This window comes from Macaca nemestrina, chromosome 1, assembly GCF_043159975.1.
Source record: "Macaca nemestrina isolate mMacNem1 chromosome 1, mMacNem.hap1, whole genome shotgun sequence".
Taxonomy (NCBI): Eukaryota; Metazoa; Chordata; class Mammalia; order Primates; family Cercopithecidae; genus Macaca; species Macaca nemestrina.
Window position 1 is genome coordinate 123,732,496 of NC_092125.1, and position 19,822 is coordinate 123,752,317.

The 19,822-nt window shown below is 48.7% G+C and overlaps 1 protein-coding gene across 6 annotated transcripts; it reads left to right on the forward strand.

Annotated features, from left to right (window-relative positions):
• Positions 1–542: 542 nt before the first annotated feature.
• LOC105479284 (myosin binding protein H like) lies at positions 543–19,744 on the forward strand. Of its 6 annotated transcripts, none has more exons than XM_011737248.2 (9): positions 543–5,753; positions 14,188–14,276; positions 14,829–15,024; positions 15,263–15,402; positions 15,510–15,669; positions 16,093–16,229; positions 17,143–17,329; positions 18,194–18,237; positions 19,524–19,744. In XM_011737248.2, the coding sequence occupies exons 1-8, from the start codon at positions 5,609–5,611 to the stop codon at positions 18,202–18,204; spliced, it is 1,065 nt and encodes a 354-aa protein (XP_011735550.2). In that variant the 5' UTR covers positions 543–5,608; the 3' UTR covers positions 18,205–18,237; positions 19,524–19,744. The 6 variants fall into 6 exon arrangements, with proteins under 6 accessions (XP_011735550.2, XP_011735551.2, XP_011735552.2 ...); XM_011737249.2 differs by having other exon boundaries at positions 19,648–19,744; XM_011737250.2 differs by having other exon boundaries at positions 14,829–14,955.
• Positions 19,745–19,822: the final 78 nt, after the last annotated feature.

Below are 19,822 nucleotides of genomic sequence, written 5' to 3' on the forward strand. Positions count from 1 at the left end.
CCCAGCGATTATGATTGGGACATTCTTTGGTAGATACCATTTGCTACTAGTTTATTTTGTGGCTAGAAAGTCAGGTTTTTTTGGGTTTTTTTTTTAAGTGCCAAATTAACTTTCATCAGAATGTGAGCAGATGGCTAAGTTCTCTCCTCCCCAGAATGGATTAACAGCTGCGTGGAAAGTGGGGGAGAGAGTGGATGGAGACTTTTAGAGACATTGAAACTGCAGTAGAATTAAATGAGTCAGGGAGCTTCCGTTAGAAAATAAAGTTAAGGCAGTTGTTGCGAAGAAAATTAATATGGTTAGGGCTGGAGTGCACTGGTCTTTTTGCTCATTCATTTTGCATGGTTTTAAAATTAAAAATAATTCCAAAGATACGCCAGCTCACAAATGAAAGCGTCACCCTCTGTCCTACCCTCCCTCCTGCCCAAAGTGGATTTGGTGCCCATAAAAGAACTGTTTACACCACTTACCTTTCTCCCAGCATGTACTCACTGTGGGTAGATGCACCAATACATGGTAATCCTCTTACTCATTTTAAGACTTAAGAAACTTAATATTCTTCTCTAACCCATATACGATTACCAGTGGAGCTAGCCATTGGTAATGGCTATTATAAGCTCTTCGCTTATGATGATATCTGGGATTTCTGTGGAACTTAGCAAATTTTCAGAGCACCTTCACTCGCATAATGTCATTTGAACCTCACAATGTTCTTGTGATGGAGTCAGTTGTTCAGGGTTCCCGTGTGTGTGATAAGCAGTGCTGGCTGGCTGTCTTCAGGACTCTTGGAAATCTTTATGCATTTGAGTGCTGACCACTTTGAGCAGGGCAGCCTTCATGTAGATGACTTGCTGTTCTTTATGACAGGGATCAGTGGCATTTGTGTCCGAGCAGTATTTAGCACCTTTTTGCCACCTTGGTGAACAGAAAATTGTATTTTCCTGTCTTTCATGGCTGAAAACAAAAGTAATGGGAATTATGTGTTTGCAGAAACTGCCCTTCCCCTCACTGAGGGTCACTGCTCAAGAGTGCAGAAGTGGACTCTCCACTGAGGGGTCTCCCTCCCCACCCTGGTTTCCACCCCAGGCTGGCTAGCTCCATTGGTTTGAAGACTGACAGCCAGCCTGACTCATTCTCATTATTGGCTAGTTAGCTTTCTTTATCAACCTGCTCACTCACAAATGTATGTCCTCAGCCAGAGAGTAAGACAGCCCAAATCTGTTACAGCTTTAAAAAAAAAAAAAAAAAAACATTTCTAATTTGCCCTACTCATGTTAGGAACATTGTCTTTGAAGGTAAAACATAGTGTATCATTGTGTAAACTCCCAGGCTTGATGTAGCAGAAGAGATCATTTCTGGAGGCTTCAGCAATGGAATTTAGCATTATAAGAGAGATTGAACATACCAGTCCAAAGTGGTCCGAGTTCTTAAATCCAGGTAGGGAACTCACTCTTCTTTCTGCTCTGGGCCTAAGGGGGCATTGGGCTCTAGTGAGACCACAGCCCAGGCTGGTCTCTCCTGTAGGCTGTTAATTCAACGGCAACTCTATTTCAAAGAATAAAAGCCTTTGAAGAGTTGCGGCAGTTCTGGGGGTGGGCTCGGGAGGGTCCATAGATCAGCTGTAACTGGAACTTGGAATCGGTGTCTGCCTCTGAATGGACTTCCCACCTCCTCTCTCTTGCTCTGAGGCTTGCCTCTGGGCCTCTCCATGCCCAAGCTGCCTTTCATCCCTGACAGGCTGGTAATGTGCTGACCGCCTCCAGCTCCTGCCTCGAGTCTGTAAACCAGAGCTGGTTCTCTCATGACCTTCGTCACGATACCAGGATATGGAGAGGAGCCCAGGGCCATCCACACCCATTCTAGGATAACAGGACTGGCCTGGCATTAGTCATTATTCAGTTTCCAGGCCAACCATCCAGGTAGAGATTCCCTTTCCTTTGAGCAGCGCTCTCAAGAGCTCCGTGCCTGTCCACAATGACCTAGAGTGCATCCTGCTCACTGTCAGTGTAGCCCCTCGCCCCTATATTCGTCCAGGATACTTGGAACTGCTAAAATAGGAGAGGGTTCGGCTTTCAACTTTGCTGCCATCTTCCCTGAAGCAGGAAAATGAACATGGACTTAAATGTCCTTTGAAAAAAACCAAAGTTTTAAGATTTGCTGTGTGATGAAGTGACAGGGAGGGCCAGAGTCAGCAGGTGCCAGACTTTCTGTTCCATCTGCCACGGGTTTGTCCAGCTCAGGTAGCTCTAGGAGCACCATCCTGCCCTAGCAGAGCCCAGGCCTTCCCCTCATGAAGCATCATTGAAATAGCAGGAGCATGTTGATTTCTTGGTTAGGTTGCATTACAATAACAAGAGTCAGAAAATTAATTCGAAACAACTTGCAGTATGCATTTCTTCACACCAGTACATTCTTAAGTGTACTTGTTTATAAGGAATAACAAACTAATCTGTACCTTTATATATATATGTGTGTGTACATATATACATATATAAACTGTATAGTGTACATGGTAATGATTTATTGCTATGCCCCAGATCCTTAATGTAGTTCTCATCCTCCGCATGCCCTCAGCCACAAGTGGGTGACTGACTGTTCCCTGATGATTTGGCCCACCTCCTGTGTTTGGACCTCTAGGGAGGAGGTTTTGGTTATATTCTCCTTTTCCTTGTGCACAGAAATGCTCAGGGTCCCCATGTGCCTGTTGTTCAACCCTCTCTCTTGTTCCCTTTCTGAGCATGTGGTCCTTCCCCAAGCTGTGGGACAGCTGCCTTCCTACAAAAGTGTAAAGCAGTATTAAGATCATTACTGCATGTGCCCTAAAAACCCAAGTTTTCTATTCCCTTGGGACAGAAAATTGCATGTGAGGTGGGATAATCGAGTTTCAGTGACCCACATCACTTACACATTAAAGCCAGGCCCCATAATAAAATTCCACAAAATGGAAATAAAACTCAAATTTCTTTAGCATTGTGTAAATAAATCTGAATGTGTTTAACTTTGTACTGGTAATTTTCTGTATATTTGGAATATTTGGGTTAAAAATAAAACAGACTGGACTTTGTTACCTAACCTACTGAAATGACTAAGTTACAGTTTGTTAATATGATACATTTTCCAGTTTTCTAGCTTCAGAATCAGACTCTAGCAATCAGAGAACAGGCCAGTTAAAGAGCCAGGACTGTACATTTATAGCATGAAATGTATTCGGTCATCTATGAGGAAAACGACTCACAAAATGTGAGCCGTAAATTACCTCATTTTCTTGCTCTTTGTGCTCATACAGATCTTCCTCCTGTGGGTGTGTGTACGACCAGTGCCTAGAAAGTCTAGGCACCCACCCCACATACCTTCACAGGTTTCAGTTGCTACACTCTTCCTTCTGGACACAGCAACAGATAATTACTCCTTGAATTCTGTGTTATTTTCAGCAGGTTTGACACCTGGCGGCACTGAGAAGTTCAGCTTTGTAACTTCTCATCTGCCCCTCTTACATTTCTCTTGCTGTTCGTACTGGCCCTTTCTTGTCCATTTCATTTAAGGACCTTGCAAAGCGTTTAAGAGAGGTTCCTGCCCACCCGTCTGGAACCATTAGCCATCCTACCCTGCTAGCCTGGGGCAATATTCCATGTAATACTCCAGCATCTTGGTCTGAAGAAGACAGGGCAAAGCCCTTGTTTCTGAGGCCACCATCTGATGGGAGAGTTTCTATACCAGGACATTATCTAAGGTCGTTTTATTTGAAGGAATTCTATCTAATATGGTATTCTAAGATTTCCTGTGCCGGAATCACTAGGTTGGTTTTTTTAGGTGCAGATTTCTGGATACCACCCCAGACCTATTGAATTAGACTTTCTGATGGGCAAAGCTTAGGAACCTGCATCTTAAAGTTGATTATTTACACCTTCGTTCCAACAAAGGGCTAAGATTCAGCCTGGGCCAATTTCCTCACCAAAAGATGGGTTACGTGTTGCGTAAAAGGGGGTGTATTTGGGGTCTCCTGGCTAGGGGACTGTCCACACTTAACGGGGCCTTGGCTGGGTCAGGCAAGAAAAATAGTTCAGGAAGACCTTCAAACTAGTTCTGATATGGCAAAAACCCAGTCTTCTGCCAACCAAACCAGCCCCATAGGCCATCCAAGGCCCCAATAAACAGATTGTCCTGGACCTCAGCCCCTATACCAGTTACAAAGAGGGTGAGCTTCTGTCACCCCAAGATAACACAGGCTCCTGGGATCTTACCATTTACCCCAAAATTGAGGGCAAAATGAGTAAGAAGTCAGTCCATTCATTCAACTGCACCCATTTTTTTTTTTCATGAAAAAAATAACAGGGGCAAGTAGGGGCTGCGGGAACCCTGTACTTTCCACTCAACTTTGCTGTGACTTTAAAACTGCTCTAAAATTAAGGCATTTTAAAATGCAGAGGGATGCTGGCTTCTGGAGATAAGAAGGTGGGAGTATGACAGGAAAGCGGCAGTGGCCATGGCATGTACAACACGTATAGAAAGATGGTTTGCTAAGTCTGGAAATCCTACTAATGTGACTAGTACCTGCTGTGAGCTGGCCACTTTCCTATAGATTGTATCATTTTATCCTCAACACAATCATGGCATCATCCCTTGTTTCACAGGCTGGGACCTGAGACTCCAAGTTGGTGATTTGCCCAGAGTCCCAGCTGGTGAGTGAGTGGTACAGCCAGAAGTCACACGCAGGTCCTCTGAGCTCGCCTCCCTCTACCACTGCTGCCTCTCCCTTTATTTGTACTTCATCTCATAGGCAAGGCAGCCATTGACAGCTCTCAAAGGGGGAAGTGCTGGCCTGACCTAAAAATAGCTTACATTTATCAAGCACTTAGTCGGGTACACTCTGCTAAGCACTTTACAGAGATTACCTCTTTAATCCTCACAACGACCCTACGGTTATAATTATCTCCATTTTACAGATGAGGAAACAGACTGAAGAGAGACTGTGATGTGTTGTGAGTCACACAGCTAGTTGGTGACAGAGCCCCAAGTGGTGCCCGGGCAGCCAGTGTGAGTGCAGTCTCCACCTACCACTGCACTGTGCCCGCTGCCCTCTGGGGAGCGGGGGAGAATGGGACAGGCCCTGTAAAGGTCGAGTTGATAAGACTTTACAACTCATTGAATGTGGGAGCAGAGGGAGAAAGAGCAGTTCAGGTATTGCTGTGAGTCAGCTGATCCTGGGCCCCTTCTTTGGGACCTGAATGCCCTGCGGGATGAACTGGAGGTCAGGAGCAGAGATGTCACTCAACCCTCCCGACAGAAATCAGAGGTCCCTTGTGGATGGTCTGTGTTCAAGCTCTCCCTCCCCCCCGGTGCTGTGGGGGGTGTCATCTCTCTCTCGAGATAACCGGGCCACCTCAGTCCTCCTCCTGGGGCTATTCTTGGCTGCTCTTTGATCCTCCTCTCTCCCCCAACCCCTACTTCAGCCCTTCTGCAGGGCGTAGCTGAGTGGGGAAGGCCAGCCCAGTTACGTAACCCTGTGGCTGGGACCCGGGAGGCCAGCCTGGGAGCAGGTGCTCAGCCCCTCCCTCATCACCAGCAGTGAAAATCTAGAGCTGGAGCCCAGCCTCTGGGAAGGCCCAGCATGGAGGCAGCCACAGCTCCGGAGGTGGCCGTAGGATCCAAGCTGAAGGTGAAAGAAGTCAGCCCAGCAGATGCTGAACCACCCCAGGCTTCACCTGGACAGGGGGCTGGCAGCCCCACTCCCCAGCTCCTGCCCCCTATAGAAGGTGACCCATGGCGGGTAGGGAGGCTGGTGAGGCCGGGTGGTGGGAGTTGGGGAGGACATTGCCACTTTCCTGGCGGCACCTCAGGTTTTTTGCTGAGCTAAAGACTTTATAGGATTGGTGCTTAGGCTGGAGATCATTCGTGGGAGCCCCCAGCCCCTGTCCTTGATGGAGTCTGACTTGCTGCTCAAATGTCTCTGCTAAGTTTTTGTGTTTTAGCTGAGAAGTCAGTGATGATGTTGGTGGCACTTTACAGTGACTAAAAATGATCTGTTTATATTTTTACCTTTTAAAAAATTGTCATAAGGACGGGAGGACCTGATATACTAATGGCCAGTCAGGAAGGGACTGAGGGGTGACAGAGAGTGGCTGTCTGCAGAAGGAACAGGGAAATCAAAAGCTATGGCAATGGGGAGGCTAAGAGTGGGGCAGCACAGTGACACTCGGCCTTCTGCTGGGCAGTGCCACGGGGTCAGGACCTCCTCCAACCTCCAGATGCTCCCATGGGAGATCCTGACCCCTCAGAGTCTGAGCTCCACAGAGGTGGAGCTCGTCTGGGAGAAGCATTCGATTTCCCCTTCACGATGGTCTCTGTGCGCCTCTCAGCAAAGAGGCGTTCCCAAGTGAGGAGGTGGTTGGCACGAATTCCAACCCCCAGCTTCCTGCCACCCATCCCCGAATGCCCTGACTGAGGCCTCTGTAGCTAACCACTTCGTGGCGCTCACCTGGAATTCTTGAGTGAAGAGGATGAAAAGACCACAAACAAGAAACACGTGGACTCCCAGGGCAGGAAGAGGCAGGGGAAAAGATGTACTAGACTTGGAGGCAAAGCTGTAGGCTCAATTCCTAGTGCTGCCTCTAATAGCCCTGTGACCTTGGACAAGTCACTGAACGGCTTAGTTTCCATTTTCGCTCTGTAAAATGGTGATTCGTAACATCTACCTATCAAGGTAGTTGAAAGGATTGCTGAGATGATCCAGAGTGCCTTGGAAGAGGTCAAACTAGACGTAAATAAATGATCAAATATTTCCAAGTGAGAGGTGAAGGCTGCGTTCTGCCTCCATAGGGTTGTGCAGCAGATACTCTCTGCTTCTTATCCTCATGGGAGAGGCCAGGTTTCCAGAAACTGTTTGAATGTCAAGGGTAGAGAGCTGGCCAAGTTTGTCCCATTGAAGATGGGAGCAGAAGTTAGTGTTAATATATTAAGCTGGGGTGATTGAGGCAGAAAACCAGTTTCTTCCCTTAAAAGGCCCAGAGAATAAGTGACAGGCAGCAGGAGAATGAGAGCTGAGACTGCTGACGACTTGGCTGTCTCTGCTGGTCTCCCCAAAACCCCAAGGGAGGGCGCTCATCTCCCCCATGCTTCTCCCCTCTGGCTGCAGCCAGCTCCTGACAGCCCCCAGTCACGGGCCCGCAAATGCAGCCCAAACCCTCTTGTTTGCGGCAGCTCTGTACACTGCAGGCCTCAGGGCCACTAGCACCCAGTGGCTCAACCCAGTAGTACCCTAGAAGTCACTGGCAATAAGAATACCTTTGAATACTTTCCAAAATATATGTGCATCTGTTAACTACTTGAAACGAAGTTCCAAGAGTTCAAATCTTGGCTCTGTTCTGTGGCCCGAGGCAAGTCAATCCACTCCCATTTTCTCATCTGTAAATTGAGGAGTTGAACTAAATCAGGGTCTTAACCTTTTGGTGGATATGGACCCCTAGGAAAATCTAATGACAGCTGTGGACTCTTGCCCCAGGAAAAATAAACAAAAAAACACACAAACCCCCACTAAAGATCCTTCAGGGTGCCACGGGCCTGGACTAGATGACCCCTAAGCCACCTGAGAGCTCCAAAGCCTTTCTTCCTCCTAACTCCTCTTCCTTACAGAGAGCTCTGGGACTGAGTATCACAGTAAGCATGTGAAAACATGGGAACTAGAGCAAGCATCAGAAATAGAAATTAATTTGCAAGATCAAAACCAACTGCAAATGGCCAACAATGAGCTTTTAGTTTGGCAAGCCTGCTACGTGGCTAAATAAGCAGGAGTAGGTGGCCGGCATTGGTAAACAGTTCTATGTCTGTCCTCAGCACTACACTGAGCACTGTGTCCTGGAGACAAAGCTTGGCAGGGGCGAGAGGAGAGCTTCCAAAACAGGGAGAGGCTGGGTAACAAGCTGCATCCCTCCCATAGAGAAGGTGAGACGCTGAGGTGGAGGAGGGAGAGCCCATCTGGTGACTTCAGCAACATCGCTCCAACTGACTGTGTGTGCTCTTTCAGTCTGAACTGTTCTGTGTCTTCCAGACATGGGAAACTGAATCTCATGCCTAGGAGTGACCTTTCTTCCCGCCCTTCCTTCCATCATTCCTTTCCTCCTCCTTCCTTCCACAAATATTTAGGTTGTGCCTGTGATGTGCCAGGTGCTCATCATAGGTGCCAGAAAATAGAAATCTAACTTCTTCAAAGCCTGGGACCAGAAGCGATTCTCACCATTGCCACTTAGGTCTCATTGGCAAGAACTAGTCTCATGGCCATCCAGCAAAAGGTGGCCGGGTAGGTGCCAGAATTACAGAAATGAACAAAATAGGTAAAATAACTGCCCTTATGGAAGTTACATTCTCACAGAGGGAGCTAGATAATAAATAAACAAGTAAAATATCTAATATGCCAGGTGGTGAGAAATGCTATGCCAAAACTAATGCGGGGACGGGGATAACACGTGCTGCGGGTAGGAAGCATGCAGGCTTCCTGCTTCAAATGGAATATTCAGTGAGGGCCTCACTAATAAGGTGACATTTGAGCAGCAACTTAAAGGATGTGAGAAAGCAATGCATGCAGATATTTGGGGGAATATTTTCCACACAGAGAGAACAACTGCAAAGGCCCTGAGGCAGGAGTGTGCTTTATGGGTTGGGGCAATTGTGGCTGTAGCACAGAGAGGGAGACAGTGGCAGTGTTTCAGTCTGAGAGGTAGCAGGGTCGCTGTGAAGACTTTGGTTTGTCTACGAGACAGAGAGACAGCCAGTGCAGGGACTGGGAGTAAGGACTGACAGGACCAACTGTAGATTTTAAGGATTTTTCCAGCTGGCCATGTTAAGAATAGACTGTAGGTGGGCCTTGGACACTAGCAAGATCAACAACTGGGAATGAGAATGAGGGAGAAGGTAGGGAGGTTTTAGAAGGGGAAGGTGTGCAACAGTCATCCAGGAGAATGGGAGACCGAGTGAACTTGGGAAGTCTAGTAGAATTGCCAGGGTCCACTTGGAGGTGGTGGTCACTATTAATGGCCCTCAAGTTAAACTCCACATAATTTTGTATTTTCCCCTAGTCCTGTTACTCTGTGCAGATACAGGCACTGAGTGGGTGGGAAGTTTATTTAACCAGGGTTAGGTATTGCCAGGAGAGTGCAATGAAGTCAAAGAGGACTCAGGGATTTGAGTGAGTGCAAGAGAGAGAGTATAATAATGACCATGTAATCTAAGTTGGGCAGTGAAGAAAGTGCTGACATGAAAGGGGTGCTAGGTAGTGAGAGGGTGGTAGGACAATGGATCACAGATCTCAGTGGTGCCAAAGAATTGCTGGTGTTGGAGCATTAGAGGAAGTGAGCTAAAGGGATAAAGATTATATTAGTTAGGTATACTAGTGAATGAAACAAATTGGTCTCAGGAATGACAGACATCTCTTTCTCACTAGCGTAAGAACTGAAAACAACTGTATTCTGCAGATAGTTCTCCTCCATGTGGTAATTCAGGGACCCAGGCCTCTTTCATCTTGGGGCTCTGCCATTCCTTAGGGCCCCGTGATCATTTGCGTACAGCTAGCAGAAGGAGAAAATAGAAATCTAACTTCTTCAAAGCCTGGGACCAGAAGTGATTCTCACCATTGCCACTTAGGTCTCATTGGCAAGAACTAGTCTCATGGCCGTCCAGCAAAAGGTGGCCAGGTAGCCACTTCTCAGAGATAGCTACACTACAGAAGGGGTAACATACATTTTGTTAGACAGCCATCTCTGGTGATGAGACAGTGGGATGCTTGTAATTCTGATCATAGAAGGATTGTAGCTGTTGGTCTAGAAATAGCCACAGGGACCAGTGGCTGAATTAGGAGAGGACAAAGTTATCGGAGGAGTGGTGGGCTGGATGTGAGAGACCCTACAGGGAGTGGAAACATGGGTGTTGGGACCAGCAGGAATTATGCCTGGAGCAGTGTTGGAGAGACAGTGAGCCAGGGCTAAAACCATCAAGCACTAGGGGGACGACTGTAACACAGGGACGGGGTGGGGTGGAGTCTTTTCCTCAAAGAAGTGTTGCCTGTTCCTATGTCCTTTTATTTTTTCTGACCTTAGTTTCATGGTCTTCAAGAAAGTGACACTCTTGCCCCACTCCTTTCCCATTGCACTCCTCGAGACAGTTTTCTGAGTAGACCAAGGCCACATCCTAGGCATCTGGTAATGTTTCTCTAAGAAATCCTGGTACTTCTTGGATTTCTGGAAACCTCTGGATAGTTTCAAAGCCGTAGCTAGCCTCCTGCATTCCCCCTCTTTTGGTGACCCTTCACCCACATAGGCACGTGTGTATGCAGGCTCTCTCACACACACACTCTCATACACACACGTACACACACACACCATTCACACACACGTAAACACACCCATACATTCGTGCACGTACACAAACACACACATTCACGCACATGCATTCACACACACATACATACACCCTCATACAAACACACACACACACACACACACACCCTCTCCACTTCTCCAGTGCTTCCATCTTGATTCTTGTCTCTCTAGGTCATAGTTAGTAACATTGGTCTGAACTATACAGCCCCTAGGGAGCCGCTGGAGAAAGACTGATCCCATAAAAGGGAATTATGAGAGGATAGGAACAATTATAGAATAGTAAACCAGGCATAAACTTTAGCAGGATAAAAGTAGGGTAGGCGTTAGGAGGAATTTTCTAATCAGAACTCAAGATCTTTGGACTTGAAGTAGTTTTCTCTTTTCTTTTCTTTTTTTTTTCTTTTTGAGATGAAGTTTTGCTCTTGTTGCCCAGGCTGGAGCGCAATGGTGTGACCTCGGCTCACTGCAACCTCTGCCTCCCGGATTCAAGTGATTCTCCTGCCTCAGTCTCCCAAGTAGCTGGGATTACAGGCACCCGCCACCACGCCCAGCTAATTTTTGTATATTTAGTACAGACGGGGTTTCACCATGTTGACCAGGCTAGTCTTGAACTTCTGACCTCAGGTGATCCACCTTCCTCAGCCTCCCAAAGTGCTGGGATTACAGGTGTGAGCCACTGTGCCCGGACTAAAGTAGTCTTCTCTAAGAATCTTTGAGAAAGAATTAGACAGCATTCTGTCTGAGAGAAACGTTGGACTGAGAGCAGCCCAGCTCAGAACCAAAGGCCCTTAAAGGACTTTTCAAGATGCCTTTTCTCTAAGACCCTATGAAGGGAGAAAACCAAACTGTGAGTCTCACAGACCTGCTCTTAGAAAACCTAGGCTCTTAAAGGCTCTAGGCTTTGGTTCACATCCCTCCTGGCATCTGAGGAGGAGAAAGACCTTGGGCATCAGGGAAAGCCATGCCTCCCCAAGGTCAGTACAATTTACACCTCGCTTGACTGCAGATGTGTGAAAAGAGATGCCTCAAATGAGCCCGGCATTCACATTCTTAGCAAAGAGTCAGATTGCACCCAGGTTGGGTTGGGAGGCGATTGGAGCGCATGCTGCTGACCTGTTGACCGGGCGTCTGAAGCTGTCACACTGTCTCCTGCCACCTCTGCACATAGTCAGCTGTGTGAGCCTCACGCCCCTCCTCTGCCCTCCCACAGGGAGCCAGGAGCCTGCTGTGAGCAGAGGCCTCACCTGCTCATCCTCAGAGTCCATTGTCAGGAAACCCACTGATAAGCAGAGAACCGGCAACGGAGCCGTCCAGGATGGGAGAGACCACCGTCCTCGCGGGCAGCCTCCTTCCTTGCTCTCTCTGCCCAGCTGGGATCCTCTCTAGATCTCAAGGGCCAGTCTGCTCCTCTTCCCCTAACTCCCCCACCTTAGCTTATGTTCCACATAAACCCGTTTCTTTCATTTTTCTCTTTGGTTCAGATGTAAGAACGCTAACATTTTCCAAGGTGTTTTTCTAAGAAACATTAGGTGGAAACACATACATCAGCTCACAGCCACCCATGACAGCCCATTCTCTACCTGAGGTCTCGGCAGGGCGGGCCGCAGCGGGCACTTCTGCCAGGCGTGAAGACCTGGGTTCCTCTCCCCACCTCAACCCTTTGCAGTTCTTGGGTGTGTCTAGCTCCTGCTTTCCCTCTGGGCCTCCTCCCTCCAGGGGCAGGCCACTCTCTGAGCCCTGACTGGTGCTCAGTGCCAGGGGGACACTGGCGGGCAGGACACAGTTAGTGCTCTGAGAATGGGTCCTGCAGACACACAATCTTAGATGGGGAGGCAGGAGTCTCAGTTGCCAGGCACATGGTCACCGCTAGCCGGGAAGTCTCCAGAATACCGGCTTTTTTCTCGGAGCCCTCTTCCTCCCAGCTTCCTTGTTCTGGTGCTTACAGCCCCTTCCCAACGCCGACATTCTATAGGGAGGCAGCACAGGGACAGCGGAGCCACTTTCTCTCCAGCAAATGTAAGAAGGGTTATTTCCTCCCCCAACAGTGGGAAACCAAGCCCAACAAGATGAGGTTTTGACCCTCCTTTCCAAGTACAGCCCTCTTTTTCAAAACACCCTTAAGTCATATCCACCCGTTTTCAACTCCTTGGTTGCTTGCCAAGATGGCCACAGGAGAGGAGCCCATCACACAAACGCTTCTTCTGTTCTTCATGCCCCGCCCCTCCCAAGCCACCAGAGCCCAGCCGAGGGCAGCCACAGCAGGGTCGCTCAGCCGCCTGGGACTGCTGCATCTGTGCTGAGGCCGTCAAGCCCTGCGCAGGGCAGGGAGGACGGGCACGCAGACCCATCAAGTCCCCTCATCATGTATTCCTGAGGTGCAGTCTAAGACAGGCACAGCCCGGGTGAAAACATAAGCCACACAGCACAAAAGGAAACTGCAGAAATCAAACAGACTGTGTGCACTGTACATTGCTATTGATCTTCATTTGCAAAGGTCTCGCGACCTTGAGATTATCATGGGGAGACTCCGGGAGTCAAGTTCTCTGGACAGTGCTCGCCGATTGAGCTGGAGGAAGGACACAGTAGAAGCTCTGTTTCAGTTGCGTCACTTACATGTTTGTGTTATGTAATGTACATATTTCAACAGTTCATCTATAAGTAAACAGACATATGTCATAGTGAATGCTCAGGGAAGTATTTTCACAGAAGTGTGCGTTAGCAAAGAGTCTGGAATCCACTATCAAGCAGTCATGCTGTTTGCCACAGGAATGTACCAGGGGTGAAGTTCTTCCAACTGCCAAGAATGAACTGCGGCAGGAATCCTGGGTTGTTGGGAACTGAAGCACTATCACATTCTACTGAAGATAACATCAGCCAAGCGAACGCCTGTGCCTGAGAAAGGAAGAGACAGCAGCCAGGAAAAGGCCAGAAAATGGAGAAAATGGTGTCCGTCTCAGCCAGGCCCCCGAGGGAGCCCAGGTAGAATATTTGTGCTTTGGCAGCCGAGACAGTGTGAGGCATCCCAGGAGGAGAGAAATGACACCTGGTCATTCTCCGAACCTACACTCAGCACTTTTCCAGGCCTCTCCTGTCTTCATCCTGGAAGCTCAAACACACCATCTAATCTCCACTTCTCACTGGGGCAGGCCAGGGAGATCAAGGGGAAATGAGCGGTGGACAGCACATCTGTCCCAGAATCTGTACAAAATGATCCTCAGCAAACTGGAAGAAGCCCGGGAGCAGAGTGGCCATGCAGAGGAAGGGACCCAGACATGCGCTCCCTCTGCAGTGACATCAGTGCTGTCTCCGTGGGCGGCTGGGGAGGCCAGGGTGTTGACTCTGCCTGCAGAATGGAGAGCATTCTCCTCAGACTCAGACTTAACTGGGAGGTCAGGGTTGACATGGAAAGTGGCCTTGATAAAAGGAATGGTATTAAGGACAAATGTAGAAAAGGGTGGAAAGACAAACCACACAGACTAGGCTGGTCTGTACATAAACAGAAAAATAAAAATGCCTCCATCAGGATGGAATGCCTCGAGATGATGGAAAGTCAGCATTTGAGAGTTACAAATTAAGAGAACTGTCAGACTCGCGCTCCAGTGTTCTTTCTGCTGAGACTTTAACATTCCCAGGGTGTTCCTTAAGCCAACCCCTCATCCCCAAATCCCAGCAGGATGATAGGAGCACTCTTCCCCTTCCCTCTAAGAAAGGCTTAATTTGGTGACTGATTCCTGGGCCACCCACCCACAGCAGGCAGCTGGAGGCAGGATTTACTTTCTCTGAGTATCCATCTCCTATTTTCTCTCTTTCCATCACTCAGAGCACCCCAAGATCTGGCTACCTCGGGCCCTGAGGCAGACCTACATCCGGAAGGTTGGGGACACAGTGAACCTACTAATCCCATTCCAGGTGATCACGCGAGAACCATACTGGGTCCATGTCTGGGGCCAGCCCAGGCTTCCGATTTGGAAACAGATGCCAAGAGTCCTGCTAGCAGAGGGGCAATCTTCCCGGCCTTGGATAGAAGGGGTCACATCACCAGAAGTCTGAGGCCAAAAGACCTCTGCACTCCTGAGGGTGGGTTTGGATAGGACTGGATGTGCACCCATGAGATGGTGTGAGGCTAATCCATACCATTCAGTCTGCAGAGGCTGCGGAGCTTGCAGTTAGAAGGGTTCTTGGCAGTTTGAGTGGCTATTCAGTTGGGTCACAGCTGCCCCGGGTGTTCATGACCTAAGCTCTCAGAGGTTGGGAGACTCAAAGCCATCCCCCTTTCCCAAGATCCTTAGGTTGTTGCTGAAAGGAGGAGGCCCCCGGGAGGGTCGACCAACTTCTAACTCAAGGCATATGCAGCTCCAAGTCAAGCCTCCCTGTGGACCTGGGGTGGACGGGACCCCTACAGCAGCAGGGAGAGTCAGGAAGCCTCTCAGGGCTGCTCAAAGCATTACCCTCATTCCTCAGGGCAAGCCCAAACCTCAAGCCATCTGGACACATGATGGCTGTGCCTTGGACACCAGCCGTGTGAGTGTGCGGAATGGGGAGCGAGACTCCATCCTCTTCATCCGAGAAGCCCAACGTGCTGACTCAGGTCGCTACCAACTCCGTGTGCAGCTGGGCGGGCTGGAGGCCACCGCCACCATTGACATCCTGGTGATTGGTACGGCGGGGGGAACGGGGAGTGGGAGATGGGGGTTCCTCAGGAACTCCCTCTCCAGGCTGAAGAGGAGCCAGCGCAGAGAGCTGAGGAAGCTGGGGCAAGGCCCCCACGTCATGTCTGGGACACAGGGTGGGCACAGGAAGGGTAGCTGAGCAGGAAAAGGGGCTGGGGCACTCCTGAAGTGACTTCAATGCATGTGGGCTGTGCCACGCCCACTGCCATGGCTTTGCCCTTTCAGAGAGGCCAGGCCCTCCTCAGAGTATTAAGCTAGTGGACGTCTGGGGCTTCAACGCGACCCTGGAATGGACACCTCCCCAAGATACGGGGAATACAGCACTCCTGGGATACACGGTGCAGAAGGCTGACACAAAATCTGGGGTGAGGCCAGCTGGGGAGGAAGGAGGGTGGAAGAGGGCACGCTGGGACAGGCCTCTGGTAGTTCCACATGGAGTGGCTGATTTCTGGCATCATGTTCGGCCCCGCAGCTGTGGTTCACAGTGCTGGAGCACTATCACCGCACCAGCTGCATCGTCTCCGATCTCATCATCGGCAACTCCTATGCCTTCCGTGTCTTTGCTGAAAACCAATGCGGACTCAGTGAAACAGCCCCCATCACCACGGACCTCGCCCACATCCAGAAAGCAGGTAAGGGAGGCACGGGGACCATGAGCTGGGAAGACTTAAGGATAGGCCGGGTGCAGTGGCTCACGCCTGTAATTCCAGCACTTTGGGAGGCCAAGGTAGGCAGATCACTTGAGGTCAGGAGTTCGAGACCATCCTGGCCAACATGGTGAAACCTCGTCTCTACTAAAAATACAAAAATTAGCAAGGCATGGTGGCGCACTCCTGTAATCCCAGCTACTCAGGAGGCTGAGGCAGGAGAATTGCTTGAATTCGGGAGGTGGAGGTTACAGTGAGCTGAGATAGAGCCGCTGCACTCCAGCCTGGGCAACAGAATGAAACTCCATCTAAAAAAAAAACAAAGAAAGAAAGAAAAGGCTAAGGATAACGAGTCGATGAGGGCTGGGGTCTCAGAAGCTACATCCCAGCCCCTCTTGGTGCCCTCAGCTACTGTTTACAAGATCAAGGGGTTTGCCCAACGAGATTTCTCTGAAGCCCCAAAGTTTACCCAGCCTCTGGCCGACTGCACTACAGTCACCGGCTATAACACCCAGCTCTTCTGCTGTGTCCGTGCCTCTCCCCGGGTGAGTGGGGGCTCTTGGGGGTGCTGTGCTGAGCTGCTTTCTGTTCCTGCCTCTCCTAACGTAAGCTGAGTTGCAGAGCATTGTAACATAACATCTGTTACCATCACCGCCATTTGCCTCTTCAACAGCGCGGTATTTAGGAACAGTCGGGGTGCTTGGAGTCCAAGACAGACTAATGAGAATGACATTTCCTTTTGAGTGTTTGTTTCTCATATATGAAAATGTTGCTTACTGACCTGCTGGCAATTAGGCATGTGCTTCAAGTTGTGTCTCTGGTAGGAGTGACGGAGTCCTGGTGGTTTCTCCTTCCCATCCGTACCTCATCCCATCAGGGCCGTGCACATGCAAGCTGCCTAGAGTTCAGCCTTTGGCCATAATCCTGAACAAGGCTCTCTATTTGCAATCTAGTCATCGTGCTCCACACACAGCATAAAACACCATTAATAACCTGTACCAAGAACCTTTTGGGTTTCGAGTCTGGGCCAGACTACATGGAGATAACATCTCAGAAGGGGGATATCAAGAGCCCACTCTAGAAGCTACTCTCTAACCAGAGGGAACAGAGGCAACTCAAAAGTCAGCAGTGGGAACAGAATACGAATGGTTCACAACAGGTGAGCCTGATGCTAAGTGCTTCTGATCCTGAGAGCACGGTATAGAAGTTAGCAGTTTTCTTCCAGTCAGAAATATTGGCGAAGAAAGTGAAGCTTCAGGCGCTATTTTCAACCAAGAGAAGGAGCTTGGGCGACTACTGAAGGTACTGGAAGGGGAACCCCTTCCCACAATAAGGAACAGGGAGCCTTCCAGAAAGCCATTATCTCTATGTAGACAGAGTCCCAGAAACTGAGCACAGAAAGACTATTGGTTCTTACCCCTGCCCCTCCTTGCTGCCTCCCTCATCTTTGTCTTTCAGCCCAAGATCATCTGGCTGAAGAACAAGATGGATATCCAAGGCAACCCTAAGTACAGAGCCCTGACTCACCTGGGAATCTGCTCCCTAGAGATCCGCAAGCCTGGTCCCTTTGATGGAGGCATCTATACCTGCAAGGCGGTGAACCCCCTAGGGGAGGCATCTGTGGACTGTCGGGTGGATGTGAAAGGTAAGGGCAAGAGGAGAACTAGTGCCTTAGGTTGCCAGCCACCTCCTCTCTCCACCGGTGGAAGAGTCAGGGGCCAGAGTCGCAAGCCTAGGTGGAGAAGGGGCTCCTCGGTTGGACCCTCTCATCACTGTCATCATCAGGATGTCTTGGAGGAGACATTTTAATTATCTACAATCTCATTTCTCCCCATCGCAATTCAATAATACAGGAAGAATTGTTATTTCCATTTTGCAAAAGAGAAGACGAAAGTACAGGGGGGGAACTGGTTTGCCCATGATTTCCAGTGTCAGTTGATTGACCACCTGGCACTGGTGGAAAGAGCCCAGGTCTCCCGGTCCTCACTCAGCTCATTTTTCTTTATGCTGTGCGATCTTCTGACTCAGCCTAGGAAAGCTGCAGCTGTTTGTCGGGCTTTATTTCACTTTCCCCTCTTGTTTGTTTACAGGTAATATTGCATATCCTCTCTACTTCCTTAAAGTATTTAATCACTTATCTATACCTGTCACCTTGTTCAGATCTCTATCATTGTGTTTAACATACTGTTTTACAATTTTCTATTTATAGATGTTTTCCTATTAAATTATAAGCATTTTGAGGGCAGGGACAGTGTCTTATTTGCGTTTGTCCCCACAGTGTCTAGCCCAGTTTCTGACACACAGTAGGCACTCTGTTTGTTGCATGAATCAAGAATGAATGAGCCCTTACATGTCCTGTTCTTCTCAATGTATAGACTACCTAATTAGCACCATTGACTCCCCAAAAACCTGAAATAGAATATTTCTATTTCTAATGCTAATGCTCTGAAAGAAGGTTTCTCAGAGATTTCTGAGATGTTAACACTGATAAATGTCCGAATTATTGCAGTTCCTAATTGAGGACATCTAAGAAGACGTGGTACTCTGACAAAGGTAAGTAAAGAGAGGCAAGATGTGTCAGTGGATTAGTTCCTGTTTATGGCTAGTGTTGTTGAGTCAGGGACAGAGGTGCATTCCTGAGCCTTCCAGTCATGTATCCACTAGTGACCACTTTTGTTGTAACCATTTTTTTTTTTTTTTTTGAGATGAGGTCTTGCTCTGTTGCCCAGGCTGGAGTGCAGTGGGGCCATCTTGGCTCACTGCAACCTCTGCCTCCTGGGTTCAAACGATTCTTGTGCTTCAGTCTCCTGAGTAGCTGGGACTACAGGTGCCTGCCACCACACCCAGCTATTTTTTTTTTTTTAGTAGAGACGGGATTTCACCATGTTAGCCAGGATGGTCTCAATCTCCTGACCATGATCTGCCCGCCTTGGCCTCCCAAAGTGCTGAGATTACAGACATGAGCCACCGCGCTCGGCCTGTTTAAAAGCGAATACTGTCATCCCTGTGGAGAGAATGTATACTAGATGCAGTCTGCTTTTGTCATATCCTCTCTCCATCTGAACTTCTCAAGTTGATGGTAGAAATTAAACCTAATGGTCCTCTGAAGAAGAGTGACAGCATCCACCTAATTATAAGGAGGTTCTAGGGGAGGGAGCTGGGCAGATATTGTAGGAAAAGATGTCAAGGGAACAATTCGGAGTGCAGGAACCCACAAGAGTCACAGCACCTTATGCCTGTGGGGTACATAAGGACAGGGGAGGCTGCTCCTGCTGACTGAGTAAACACCTCAGGATCATAAGCATGGTAAAAAACGGATTAATATGTTTGGGTTTTTTTTACTTTGAAGCTTATAGATTCCTTCCCTTCCAAGAGAAGAAAATCCTCCTTCTCATTTATGTCAATTATAATTTAACCTTTAGGTGTGTGGTCCCAAGCAGCACATTATTGGCAAAAGGCAACTCAGCTCATCATTTAGAACTTGACAGCTCCTTTAGATTTTCTGTCATTCACAGTAGGTATGCTATGTACAAATTGATGCATAAGGTGAAAAAGAAGCTTGAGACAGAACTAAAGAGAACAAGTTCCCAGTGTCCTCTCTGACTTGTAGCTGCTGGCTGATGGAAATTGGAAATGAATTTGATCCCATAAGACATTTATTTAAGGCTCTCACTGGTATGTAGCAAATGAAAGCCCAAAGGGATGCATTACAAGTACAGGCTTCTCAGGAAAGCGCTCTCCGACAGTCGGCTTGCAGAGACAGCTCTCCCTCTCTCCCCTCCCTCTCTGTGTTAATGATACTTGCATTCGTGTTAGTTACCCCTTTCCCTCTCTCACAGCCAGTGCCCGGCAATGAAGTGAATTCATGGCACAGGAGCCAGGGTCCGTGAGAATGGTGCCCTCAGCAGCCTGGTGTCCTCTGGCCATTTGCTGTCACGGCTACAAAGTGCTATCTCTTTTCAGTGCCTCCAGGAAGCCCGCCAGTGGTGAGATTGTGTCAAGGAGCTTCGGCACCATGTCTGGTTTGGATTCATCTAAATAAATGTGTGGCTCCCCAGTGCCTAAATGTTCCTGTATTTGAGACTTTCTATGAAACACATGGAAAGTTGCCATCCTTTAGCCATGCTATAAGGAATCA